The 13,550-nt window shown below is 38.0% G+C and overlaps 1 protein-coding gene across 1 annotated transcript in view; it reads right to left on the bottom strand.

The window, feature by feature from the left end:
* The window catches only part of LOC139713767 (U3 small nucleolar RNA-associated protein 4 homolog), a 123,546-nt gene that overhangs the window by 60,601 nt on the left and 49,395 nt on the right, over positions 1-13,550 (bottom strand). The window contains 3 exon segments of the mRNA XM_071625468.1: positions 2,865-2,963; positions 3,820-4,095; positions 7,234-7,350. Coding sequence (XP_071481569.1) covers positions 2,865-2,963; positions 3,820-4,095; positions 7,234-7,350 — 492 coding nt within the window.

Below are 13,550 nucleotides of genomic sequence, written 5' to 3'. Positions count from 1 at the left end.
CACAACATAGGGTCAATCTATCTGCATATTCAAAGTACTCTTATTTGTGCACACATTTAACTGTCACACTGATCAGCAAATATCTGTTTATCTGGGTAATGTATAACTTTTGCCACTTTCCTGTTTACCTCAATGTATTCATGATGAAGGAAACACTATTCTAAATATTAAGTAATGCTTATGAATACTACTTATCTATTACAACTAGACAATGAATAAATCATACATGGTATATAGAGCTGATGAGTTTATTTTAATGGTATCATTAGAAGCGTCAACGTAATTGGCTGCAACACATGCACACAAAGAAACTGTATACTCTTATCATCATTATTATCTTTTTCTTAAATATAAACAGATGCCCGGATTTTTTTATTTTTTTTAAACGTGCAAAATACAAACTTGCCTACACCCCCCCCCCAAAAAAAAAAAAAACCAGGAAAAAAAAAACGGAAACAACATTGTGAGTCAGGTTGGTGAGTCACCTTGGGATGAAAGAGTTGTCTTTGCTTTAGGAGCCCTGTTAATATTGCACATATGTTGACTACAAGCTGAATACTCCTCCACGCAATTATCAATCTTCTCGCACACCTACGACCTCTCAAAGTGCGATTGACAAGATAATAAAGAGTGGCAGCAAGTTTTCAGACAGAAGGTAGACCATCTGGTGGGAGGTAAAGGAGATAAGAAGGACGTCTAGCACCAGACTTGGCAGAGGCTTGTCAAGTTTTTACACACCTCACTGAACACCAGAGTGCAGCGAGTAATGACACGCTCCAGACAACCCTCCTCCTTGCTCCAAACCATGACGCAATTGAATTTGACCTTTAAGGTGTCCTCACAGATTGGGATAATTACTAACATATACTTTTGCCTAAGAGAATGAGCTCCTTATCGAAGCCACAGACCTCCACAATGGTGTTAGCCTCACCTTCCTGTCTCTTTCAATTTATTCTTAAATTTGTCAGTAGCACCTGGCATCAGAACAGTTTTTATTGTATTGATTCAGAAAACAACTCATCATGCACTTCACAGGGTAAAGATTTTGGGTATCCCAAGGTGATGAAATCATGACAATGTGACAAGTTTGAAATCTCCTCCAGAGAATTTTGCACATAATATCAGAATATTATGTGTACATGGAGTGAAAGTATGGCAACGATTCTTTGTACCATTATGGACAAAGGCCTGTGTACCTCCTAAAGATGAAAAACCTTTAATTCCACTCTGTAAGTCATCTGGGAGATTTTCTATTTTCCACAAGAGTTCATGACTAGACTGAAATAAAGTGATGTAAAATATTTGTTTGAAGTGGTGACTTTTCATCAAATAATTCAAGTATTGTTCTTTCTTGTTGTAGTCCTAACCCATACAGTAAATCTGCAAACATACACAGCTGCACACCATGTTCTTTGTACCACTACGAAATGAAATGACTGCATTGTATGAAAGGTCAAAGGTTGATAGTCCAATCCCCCCCCCCCCACACACACACACACACTCAATGGGTCATGTGACCATCTTTCGATATGTGAGACTCTCGTTCATGCCATCTACTCATCCTGGTAAAATGCAAACGTGGACTTTAAAGGGATGATATAGTTTTGGTTGAGATGGGGGATCAGATTTGAACTTTTTTTGCGAGATGATTAGAAACCACTTATGACATATTATAGAGCATAAAATTCTATGAATTCAAAGTTGGTTCGATGAGTTTCGGTTTTGAAATGGCTGAGATATCTTGACAACAAAGTTAAACAAGATGATTCCCACCTTTTATTACACCTCTTTGGTTTTAGATACATCAGCCATTTCAAAACCAATTTTCATCAAATAAACTTTCAATACCACTTTGAATTGTATGCTTTTTTATATTTCATAAGAGGTTTCTCATGATCTCACAAAAAAGTTGGAAACCTGGAGCCCTATCTCAACCAAAACTATACCATCCCTTTAACCTTGGTTTGATAAACACTTGGGTTTGTCAAGGGAACTTGAAGTACAACAGACATTTAATACTAATGATGGACATGCCACTCTAAAAGTTGTTTGCTTTGCTGGATATTCACGACCAGTAAATCTTCAATCTCCCTTGAAGGCTTTCCTGCATGCAAGATGTGCCATAATTCATTCCGAGGAAGGACATCGACCAAACAAGACAGACATACAAACCCCTAACCAGCAGTCACTGTGGTTAGTACAAAGCGATATGCTTCAGATAGGAAATTCCTCAAATGTACAAGGTACCAATTTTTCTGATAGTACTAAATACCCTCATCATGATATGGTTTTGATCACCTAATCAATAATCTTTCACTTAATTTTTGCTTGCATCTCATCTTCTTACTGTTAATAGATTCACATGCTGCATTTATTCATATTAACCTACAACGTAAAAATTGAAGAAATATTTTGTAGATCCATAATGTTACTAGACTGTTTTAAATTAGATGGCTTCATGATAAAGGGAGAAATACCATGGTACTTTAGTCAAGACTTTCAGTCATATTCACTGCAGCATGTGTACACATTTTTGTCTCATTCAGTCGATTCAAAGCTTTTAAAAGCCATTTGATAGCAGAACTTACTTTACAACAAGCTGGGACATAAGCTGGGACATTAAGGGTCTGAGCAATACCAAAGAGGGCAGTGTTCAATTTACTTGAAATTAACATGATCATGCAAGTATCTCAACTGAAGGTAGAGAATTCTCTACTTTCTGTCATGAGAGAATGTAACTCATGATGCTATTAGACTGAAAGTCACAAAACCACTCAGTTCATTCACTTGTCAGCGTGACTAATAAACAAAACTGTGTACAGACTGAATAATAGTTCTCTAACAGTCCCACAGTACTAACTTACATGTCTGTTGCTGTAGGCCACTGCAATCTGGTCACCTGAGGGATGGAATGCCAGACAACATGGACGACCTTTCCCCTGTGGGAGATCCACTCTCTTTGTCTGCAAAGGAAAATAGGACACTAAGTCTGACTATGTCCACTGGATTTCATTGGAATTTAAGATGTAAATGCATGCAAAAACACAATCTCCTACAAAACATGAAACTGAACAATTAAAGCCAAGCATCTCCTTGTTTTATTATCTCATATAAATTAGCAAAGCCACTTATTTCAAATTTAGATCTGGATTGAACAGACTTCTTAAAATCAAGATAACTTTCAAATTCACTCCAGAAACATGCATTCCCTCGACTGAGCATAACTTGCATGTTTTCATGTAACTATATGATAATCAAAAGCATTGCAGGTAAACATAGGTCTATGGAAAGGCACAATCCAATGTCTTTTGTTAATCATATTGACTAACAGATTATATTACTGGTAGAATCTTGGTTTAGAAGTTGTTGTGTTTTTTTTGTGGGCATATCCACATAATTTGAAGAAAAAAAAATCGTACAAATATTATTATAAATTAATACATGGCACATATTTAGATATTCTTTTGGCCACATAAGTGATGATCAGGGTATTATGAACTGATACAAGTCAACATGCATCTGCATTGCACAGTTTTTTAACTAAACCTAAAACCACACTTTTCTCTATTTTACACAAAGATGAGAGGTAGTTTGCACACAATGGCTACAAATCATAAACTTAAAACTTCAACTTTGACAAGGTTGGTGCAAGATATCTACATTCTTTCAGTAATCTATTACAGAGATAGCCCTTCGTCATATAGCGATCCTAAATTCCCTTCAATCCTTGACAAGCCCGGTGCTGATTCCAGGAATGGTAGTGGTGGTGGTGGTGGTATCTCCAAGAAAACACTGCCAAATGGATAACATTACACTTACCTTTCGGTCTCGGTTCCTGAACACTACCACTCTTCCAGACCCATCCACCACACCCATGCTGAGACCATCCCCACTGACTGCCAGGGTTAGGATAGGTCCCTGTAGGTCCCCAGTGGGGATGGTCTGAAGTAAAGGCTGGGGACAGTCCACCCCATCTGGCCCCTCAACGGTCAAGACTTGAAGACCTCCCGATTTAGTAGCCATGATAAGTTTGGAGGAATCAGGAGTAAAGGCAAGGTGGTGGGCAGGCTGTACACTGGGTGGAATGGTGGGCACCTACAGCAGTGACAATCATTGATTTTAGATTTCAGATGCAAAGACATTACAGGAATGATAACATAACCATCATTGTATAAATCAACCTTAATTACATTTCACTGCAGCGTGGAATGATTCCAAACTCAAAGATAAATGTAGGTTTAAAGGGGAATTCCAGATGATTTTCAAAATTTCACATCACGTAGTACATAAATTGATAGTGGCATGTATACATTTGTAGAATTTAATGTGCTCCTTGAGCAGATAGACCAATACTTTGAAATACCCAAAACATATTACACTGAATGAGGATGATATGAGACTCACATATTCCAGTAATGTAGCAATATAATTCCATTACAATACCACTTGCCTAACAACTTCACCTGTGTAGAATTGATGTATGCTTTCTTCTTTTGTTCTGCTTCCTTGAGCCTCAACTCATGCATTCTTATGGTGACCCTGCCATGTCACCATCCTTGTTCATTGTGATTTGTCATAAATTTTGAAAATTCTTAGTCCTCATCCAAATCACTATAAATTCTGAAACTCTGTACCCAATATAACCAATTTATAGTTGTTCAAATGTAAAAGTCTGAAATTCATCTGAAGTTCTCCCTTAAAGATAGAGTGACACTCCATTGCAAGTGAGCCATCACTCTCAAAGAGTTGAGTGTTTTCAAATCACATTCATCAGACTTTTATATCATCAGAATTTCTCACCAATTACTTCCCAAAAGTGAAATACTTTACTCGCTCAAGTTGTTTCTACATTTGAATGATGAATTCTAGGCCCTCTAATGCATTAAAAAAGACAATGGTTATGTTATGGTAGAAATACCTATTCAGCCCTAAATATAAAAAGACAAACACAAATTGGTGAAGATATCCTTCATGAGAATGTAAAAGATGTGTTAACTTCAAGTAGATCTAAATTATACAAATTAATGATTCTTGCATCGAGTTGTTTCATTGCAATTGATAGACACATTGCCCTACATTGATGTAAAGAAAAAAAAAAAGATTATTCAGTATCTGAGTCACGGTGAAAAATCATGGGCAATATGTATGCCATTATTATTTCTCAGATACTGAACAATTGGTGTGCCTTTATATCAGTAAAAAGCAATTTGTCAGACAGTTGCAACATATCTAGATTAGTATTTATCATTACTCTCTTACAATGATAACCATCATTATCATCACCATCACCATTATCATTAACATTACTGTTATCTTTACTATCATAATGGTTAATTTCCATAGATATTTCTATGACTAGATAATTGTGTGGAGCTCCATAATTCATAGACGGAAGGGATTTGCTGTCTATTTTCAGGTTATTTCCCTTGGCTCATCCGATGTTTGGAGGAGACTTTACTGGAGCAGACTCAAATGGGCATTGTGTAATCTATCGAAAGAAGGATGTCGACTCAGAAGGAGATCAACCCTAAAGCTCTCTGTCTCTATAAACTTTGTAGTCCCAAGATAGAGACAAATATGTTGTCAGAAGAAAAATCAAATGTTCACTTTTACCCAGAATTCAGGACATCCAGGTTTGAGCTTGAGGCTTCTTGGTTTTCTGGTTAAATCTTTCCATTATTTTCATGATAACAGAAGCTTGTAGCACTATAGGGATCACCTTACTTGATTCCAACTTCTTTGTGTGATTGTCTTATGCAGTGAAGTTTCTATAAACTGAATGTCCTAGCATAAGGCTTACATTATCTCACCAAAACTAAAAGGAAGGAAAACAAAAAGCTGAAAATTGCAGTGGGCCAAAAAAATAGGAAGACATAATTCTCCAGACAAGACTGAAAAAGGTAGGTCAATTAGTCTTTCACTTTCTGACAGCAAAGTATAATGTAAAATCTTTGACAATACGTTTCTTCTTTTGAAAAGTATGGCATTCTGAGAATTACAAGAAACAATACCACCAGTCAGCTTGATAATAAAAAAGAATAATACAGACATGAAATGAAAGTGAAGTTTGAATTCATGAGTCATTATTATGCTTGAAATTGGCATCAAATGCTGAGATCATGGCATACGTTTAGTGTAGACATCTATTAGCTAACATTTCACAGTATGATGAAAACAATGGCTTCTTCTTCTGCTGTATGATGCGGTACAATGGGGTGGGTGGGGAATTATAGCCTTATAGGTTAATATCTACGCTAATGATGCAACATGTATAACAGAAAGCTTGAGAAATTGAAAGAAAATATGTGTGCTTCTTGACAACTTTGAAAAAGGCCAAAGACAGTGACAATAGATGGATCATTTGATTTGTTGTGATTCACACATTTTATGATGAATACTTTATATCAATATGATAACAGTTTACAGGGGATGGCTAGTAACTGATCAGTGGGAGTCAGTGGGAATGCTGGGGGATGATTGTTCCAATCCTTGTGGGATTCATTTAAGAGTACATTATATATCTATTGTTGTGTGAAAATTATTTGCTTCAGAATGGTCTCATATTCAAGTAATGCCTGTAAAGTAATGCATGCCTGTACAGTGTCGGGGCGATCGTTAACGGTCCGTTAACGATCGCCCCGACACTGTACAGGCATGCTAACCTGGAAACATTGAACTGTACATTACTTGAATATGAGACCATTCTGAAGCAAATAATTTTCACACAACAACAGATATATAATGTACTCTTAAATGAATCCCACAAGGATTGGAACAATCATCCCCCAGCATTCCCACTGATCAGTTACTAGCCATCCCCTTTAACCTATTTCTATGGGCTATAACAATAAGAACATCATACGTAAGATAACAGTTTAACCTATTTCTACTGGCTATAACAATAAGTACATCATACGTACAGAATTCACAAAAATAATGCAGTCATATTTGATCTCCCATACACTGTCATACTCTTTGCTATTTCTTCATGACCCACAGCACATCATTATGAAATCCAATTAAAAGTTCTTCAAATCTGACTGTTGTGTACTTCAGAATGGGGAAGTCACTACAAATTGGCAATGATGGAGACCTGAGGCACATGATTTACTTCACCCCGAACTGTGTCTATGTGTGAATAGAGTTGTCATAGCTATCAGTGTATTTCAAAGGCCAAGTAAAACTGCTCACTATTTCTGTCGTCAAATGTGATATAATATTACAAGAACTTACCCGTTCTATAGCAAGCGGACTGCGTGTGATGTGGTAGAATCTGACCTTCTCAACATCCGAGTAGGCTAACCACAACCCACAGCTGCTGATACAGCTGCACACAATCTGTTCTGTACTCTGCAAAAAAAGAGAGAATAGTAAGAGTTAACTTTCTAGGGTGGAATGAAGTAGTAAAATACACAAGACCAAACATTTCACCAATGTACAGTGGTAAATTATCATAATTTAGAAACGTACTCCTTCAATTTTTCTTTTAACTTTATCAAAGGTATTTAAGGATCATGAAAGAAGTTCCTGTAACATCAAACCCTCATACCACAAAATCTCAATTGCCTTCTCTGCAATAAAACATATTTTAAAAAAGTAAATGTTTGTATCAAGTCTTTATAAAATCAGCAAAAAAAGAAAGTGAACTCTTTTTCAAGCTGATATTTCTCATAGAATGCTTGGCTAAAAATTTAATGTATCATATACCATATTAGAGGTAATTTAATTGGCTTTCAACCTGGTATGTCAATAAAAAGGGGATATTTCATGCATGAGTGAACACATTCATTTGTCTCTTTCAAAAGTACAAAAGTGAAAATTGCAAAAAATGAACAAGTTGTCATAAGTGCTCTTCCACATAACAATGAGAACAAAAGACAAATTTCACACAATAAAGAACATGAATTCATTTGCTAAAATAAACTTAGTAGGTATGGTCTCTGTAATTTCTTTGTAGTCCAAAGATAAAGAAAGGGTAAAAAATGATGGAGGAAAATGAAGAATCCTCTGTCAAGTCCAAATTCAAATGACATTAGAGATGAAGAAATATTACCAAAAATATCAGAAATTTGAATTGTTATTTTGAAATTAAAAAAAAAATGAAAACAATATTTGGTTGTTGAAATTTTCTCATGAATTCCTTAAATTCTTAAATCCAACAGATTAAACCCTGAAATTCTGTCCATTTAATCACTTTTTTGTTTTTTTATTACTCTTGATGTAAATTGAGTTGGAGTTGACAGAAACCTCTTATTCCCTTCCCCATGTTGTTTCCCACTTTATTTTTGGTTGAGGCTATAAAGCGATACAAGGGAACAGAAACTTATTTTTCCTATTTCACTCATGTCTCTCATTGTGCTAAATTGGCCTTTTGTTATCATTGTTATCTTGAAAGGCATTTGCACATGAAAGACAAGTCCATTTTTGTAATTTTTGCTTTTCTACCTTGGAGGACAAAAATCAATGTGTTTGCTTGTGCATACAGTTTGCCTTATTGCTCCATCAGGTTGATAGCAAATAAAATTACCCTAAAAATGGTACATAACATATTGATTTTTATGGAAAGCTTCCATGAAAAATATGAAGTAGAAAAAGTGTTCACTTTCTTCTTCTTCTTCTTTTTTTTTTCCGAATGCACTCATCCTCACATCTCTAGTTATTAAATCAGCTAACAGTCTTCACACCCCACCTGCATACTTGAACAACTTGCACAAAATGCAAATGTATCGAAAGACAGACAAATAACAAGCTTCATCAAAAAGAGACAGTAAGTTACTTTGTATTTATTGATGCTTAAGAATGACTTTCTGTCCTTTAAAAGTGTTAGTCTGGAATAAGATCTATGAAGAAATCACCATGTCCTCTTTAATCCTCACAAGGAATTATAAATAGCATGTCATTCTGACAATATTGTTTTCCTCATACAGGCTGTTTAATGAGATACTCAAGGAAAGCCAATTAAAGCATTTTTTTCTTGAGTTCAAGATATCTTGATATGCTGAATAGATTGTGCCTAAAGCTAGCCATGCTGTGTTTATACTGAAAACATTTGTGATATATTTGTTATATCACTGTCATAAAATCACGTCTTAAATCTGTTCAGAGATATATGCATTTCTGTATGTCAAGAAATAATGTCTTTACTTTGAAAGTGGAAGGACTGACATCCTGGTCTTTATCTCATTTCTCCTCTGTCGTCTCTCTCTCTCTCTCTCAAAAAAAAATAATAACAATGATAATACTTTTCTTTTCTCTCTGACAAGATACCCTGTCTCTTCAGGGAAATCTAAAACTGATAAAAATCCTTTTTAAACAAGATTGGAGTAAAAAGAGGGATAGAGCACAGGATACATAAAACCAGAATCACATTACTATGAAAATCTCCTCTAGCATGGTCACACAGCAGGGATAGTAAGGCAGACAAAATGATAATAAAAAATCACATGAGTTGAGCAGAATAGAGATAATGTAAAACAAAATCAAGAGAAACCTTAAAATAGATTTAATGCTCCTTGATTGCACATGAAATAATGACATTCAGCCTGCCTTGCCAGAATGTTAACATATAAACTCATAAATTATGGCAGCCAAGACAAGGTGTGGCATGTTACAGTTACCCATAATTCCAGACTCAGGTCTACTCTCAGTAAGTATACTCTTGCATGTCTAGTCAGACAAAGAAAAGTACATTTGTATAAGACAAACACAAACCGAATGACTGACAAGCAAATCATTTTGCGATGACATAATTTGGAGGTTCATCTTCATTCAAGAGAAGAATGTATACAAGAAAATTATAATGAAAGAGGACAAGGATAATATTCAAGACTTTTTGGTGTGTTTATAAGGTAAGTGGGAGAAAAACAAGATGAGACACAAGGTATTGATAGTGAAACACAAGAAAGGTAAGATGCAAGGTGAGACATAAGGAAGGTAAGAAGGGAGATACAAGGGAGGTGAGACACAAGGAAGGTGAGATACAAGGAAGGTGAGATACAAGGGAGGTGAGATACAAGGAAGGTGAGATACAAGGAAGGTGAGATACAAGGGAGGTGAGATACAAGGAAGGTGAGATACAAGGGAGGTGAGATACAAGGGAGGTGAGATACAAGGCTGGTGAGATACAAGGGAGGTGAGATACAAGGAAGGTGAGACACAAGGCAGGTGAGATACAAGGGTGGTGAGACACAAGGGAGGGGAGATACAAGGGAGGTGAGACACAAGGAAGACGAGATACAAGGAAGGTGAGACACAAGGCTGGTGAGATACAAGGGAGGTGAGATACAAGGAAGGTGAGATACAAGGGAGGTGAGATACAAGGAAGGTGAGATACAAGGTAGGTGAGATACAAGGCTGGTGAGATACAAGGGAGGTGAGATACAAGGAAGGTGAGATACAAGGAAGGTGAGATACAAGGAAGGTGAGATACAAGGGAGGTGAGATACAAGGAAGGTGAGATACAAGGAAGGTGAGATACAAGGGAGGTGAGATACAAGGGTGGTGAGATACAAGGCTGGTGAGATACAAGGGAGGTGAGATACAAGGAAGGTGAGATACAAGGAAGGTGAGATACAAGGAAGGTGAGATACAAGGAAGGTGAGATACAAGGAAGGTGAGATACAAGGGAGGTGAGATACAAGGAAGGTGAGATACAAGGAAGGTGAGATACAAGGAAGGTGAGATATAAGGAAGGTGAGATACAAGGAAGGTGAGATACAAGGAAGGTGAGATACAAGGAAGGTGAGATACAAGGAAGGTGAGATTCAAGGGAGGTGAGACACAAGGTGAGATACAAGGAAGGTGAGATACAAGAAAGGTGAGATACAAGGAAGGTGAGATACAAGGGAGGTGAGACACAAGGGAGGTGAGATACAAGGGAGGGGAGATACAAGGAAGGTAAGATACAAGGGTGGTGAGATACAAGGGAGGTGAGATACAAGGAAGGTGAGATACAAGGGAGGTGAGACACAAGGAAGGTGAGATACAAGGAAGATGAGACATAAGGGAGGTGAGATACAAGGGAGGTGAGATACAAGGGAGGGGAGATACAAGGAAGGTGAGATACAAGGAAGGTGAGATACAAGGGAGGTGAGACACAAGGGAGGTGAGATACAAGGAAGGTGAGATACAAGGGAGGTGAGATACAAGGGAGGTAAGATACAAGGAAGGTGAGATACAAGGAAGGTGAGATACAAGGGAGGTGAGATACAAGGGAGGTGAGATACAAGGGAGGTGAGATACAAGGGAGGTAAGATACAAGGAAGGTGAGATACAAGGAAGGTGAGATAGAAGGGAGGTAAGATACAAGGAAGGTGAGATACAAGGGAGGTGAGACACAAGGAAGGTGAGATACAAGGAAGATGAGACATAAGGGAGGTGAGATACAAGGGAGGTGAGATACAAGGAAGATGAGATACAAGGAAGGTGAGATACAAGGGAGGGGAGATACAAGGGAGGTGAGATACAAGGGAGGTGAGATTCAAGGAAGATGAGATACAAGGAAGGTGAGATACAAGGGAGGGGAGATACAAGGGAGGTGAGATACAAGGGAGGTGAGATTCAAGGGAGGTGAGACACAAGGTGAGATACAAGGAAGGTGAGGAACAAGGAAGGTGAGATACAAGGAAGGTAAGATACAAGGAAGGTGAGATACAAGGAAGGTGAGATACAAAGAAGGTGAGATACAAAGAAGGTGAGATACAAGGTAGGTGAGATACAAGGAAGGTGAGATACAAGGAAGATGAGACATAAGGGAGGTGAGATACAAGGAAGGTGAGATACAAGGAAGGTGAGATTCAAGGGAGGTGAGACACAAGGTGAGATACAAGGAAGGTGAGGAACAAGGGAGGGGAGATACAAGGGAGGTGAGATACAAGGAAGGTGAGATACAAGGAAGGTGAGATACAAGGTAGGTGAGATACAAGGAAGGTGAGATACAAGGAAGGTGAGATTCAAGGGAGGTGAGATACAAGGGAGGTGAGATACAAGGGAGGTGAGATACAAGGAAGGTGAGATACAAGGAAGGTGAGATACAAGGAAGGTGAGATACAAGGAAGGTGAGATACAAGGGAGGGGAGATACAAGGAAGGTGAGATACAAGGAAGGTGAGATACAAGGGAGGTGAGACACAAGGGAGGTGAGATACAAGGAAGGTGAGATACAAGGAAGGTGAGATACAAGGAAGGTGAAACACAAAGAAGGTGAGATACAAGGAAGGTGAGACACAAGGAAGGTAAGATACAAGGTGAGATACAAGGAAGGTGAGATACAAGGAAGGTGAGATACAAGGGAGGTGAGACACAAAGAAGGTGAGATACAAGGCTGGTGAGATACAAGGAAGGTGAGATACAAGGGAGGTGAGATACAAGGAAGGTGAGATACAAGGGAGGTAAGATACAAGGAAGGTGAGATACAAGGAAGGTGAGATACAAGGAAGGTGAGATACAAGGAAGGTGAGATTCAAGGGAGGTGAGACACAAGGTGAGATACAAAGAAGGTGAGATACAAGGGAGGGGAGATACAAGGGAGGTGAGATACAAGGAAGGTGAGATACAAGGAAGGTGAGATACAAGGGAGGTGAGACACAAGGAAGGTGAGATACAAGGAAGGTGAGATACAAGGTAGGTGAGATACAAGGAAGGTGAGATACAAGGAAGGTGAGATACAAGGAAGGTGAGATACAAGGAAGGTGAGATACAAAGAAGGTGAGATACAAGGAAGGCGAGTCCAGCCTCACTGGCTGGATTTCATTTTTCTTTCTCTCTCCGAACAGCAAACATCAGGGGACAGTAATTTAGGCAGTTGTTTTTCTCAGCTTGATGAAAATGAGGGGATAAACTCTGATGATTTCATCTGTTCTACTTCTACATATACCCCTCCCCAGTCCATGGACTTAGCCAGCTTATTCCTTTCTCTCTTTCTCTCTCTCTCCATCTCTCTCTTCTTGCCATCCATTCTATAAAGGGCTTGAAACAGTAGTTATCCAGGGATAACAAGATTTGGGAGAGAATACTAATCAACAATTGTTTGGCCTCTATCAGCTGTTGATTCTCATATGGGATGAAAAAGGTAAGATATTAGGTGAAAACAAAAGATTGAATGCCTGGCAGGCAATCTAAGGCTGTGAAAGGATTTATGGTTTATTTCTTGGTCTGATGCTATGTTTTTTTTCCAACCATGAGTCATCTTTTATTTCACAATAAAACTTTTAGATAAACACAAACCCACCAACCCACCCACCCACCAACACACACACACACACACACACACACACACACACACACGATACATGCATTCCTGAAGAACTAGTTTTTTATAATCCCTGTTGTTTTTTTTTTACGTATACATAAAAATCATATAATTGATAGAATAAAGCATTCATACCCAATATATATCCAACTTGTCAAAGCTGTTTGATAATATATACATACACTGTGCATTTTGCATTTATGCAAAATTAACCCGTTGAGGACGGGTTTATTTTGCCACAACACACATTTCCCATAGACACCTGCCTGAGTATACATGGGACTCGTCCTCAATGGGTTAAG

The sequence above is a fragment of the Diadema antillarum genome, unplaced genomic scaffold (assembly GCF_040938485.1).
Source record: "Diadema antillarum isolate AM-2024a unplaced genomic scaffold, OU_Dant_1.0 seq00002059_RagTag, whole genome shotgun sequence".
Lineage (NCBI taxonomy): Eukaryota > Metazoa > Echinodermata > Echinoidea > Diadematoida > Diadematidae > Diadema > Diadema antillarum.
Note: the sequence above shows the minus strand (reverse complement) of the source record. Positions and strands in the feature narration are given on the sequence as shown.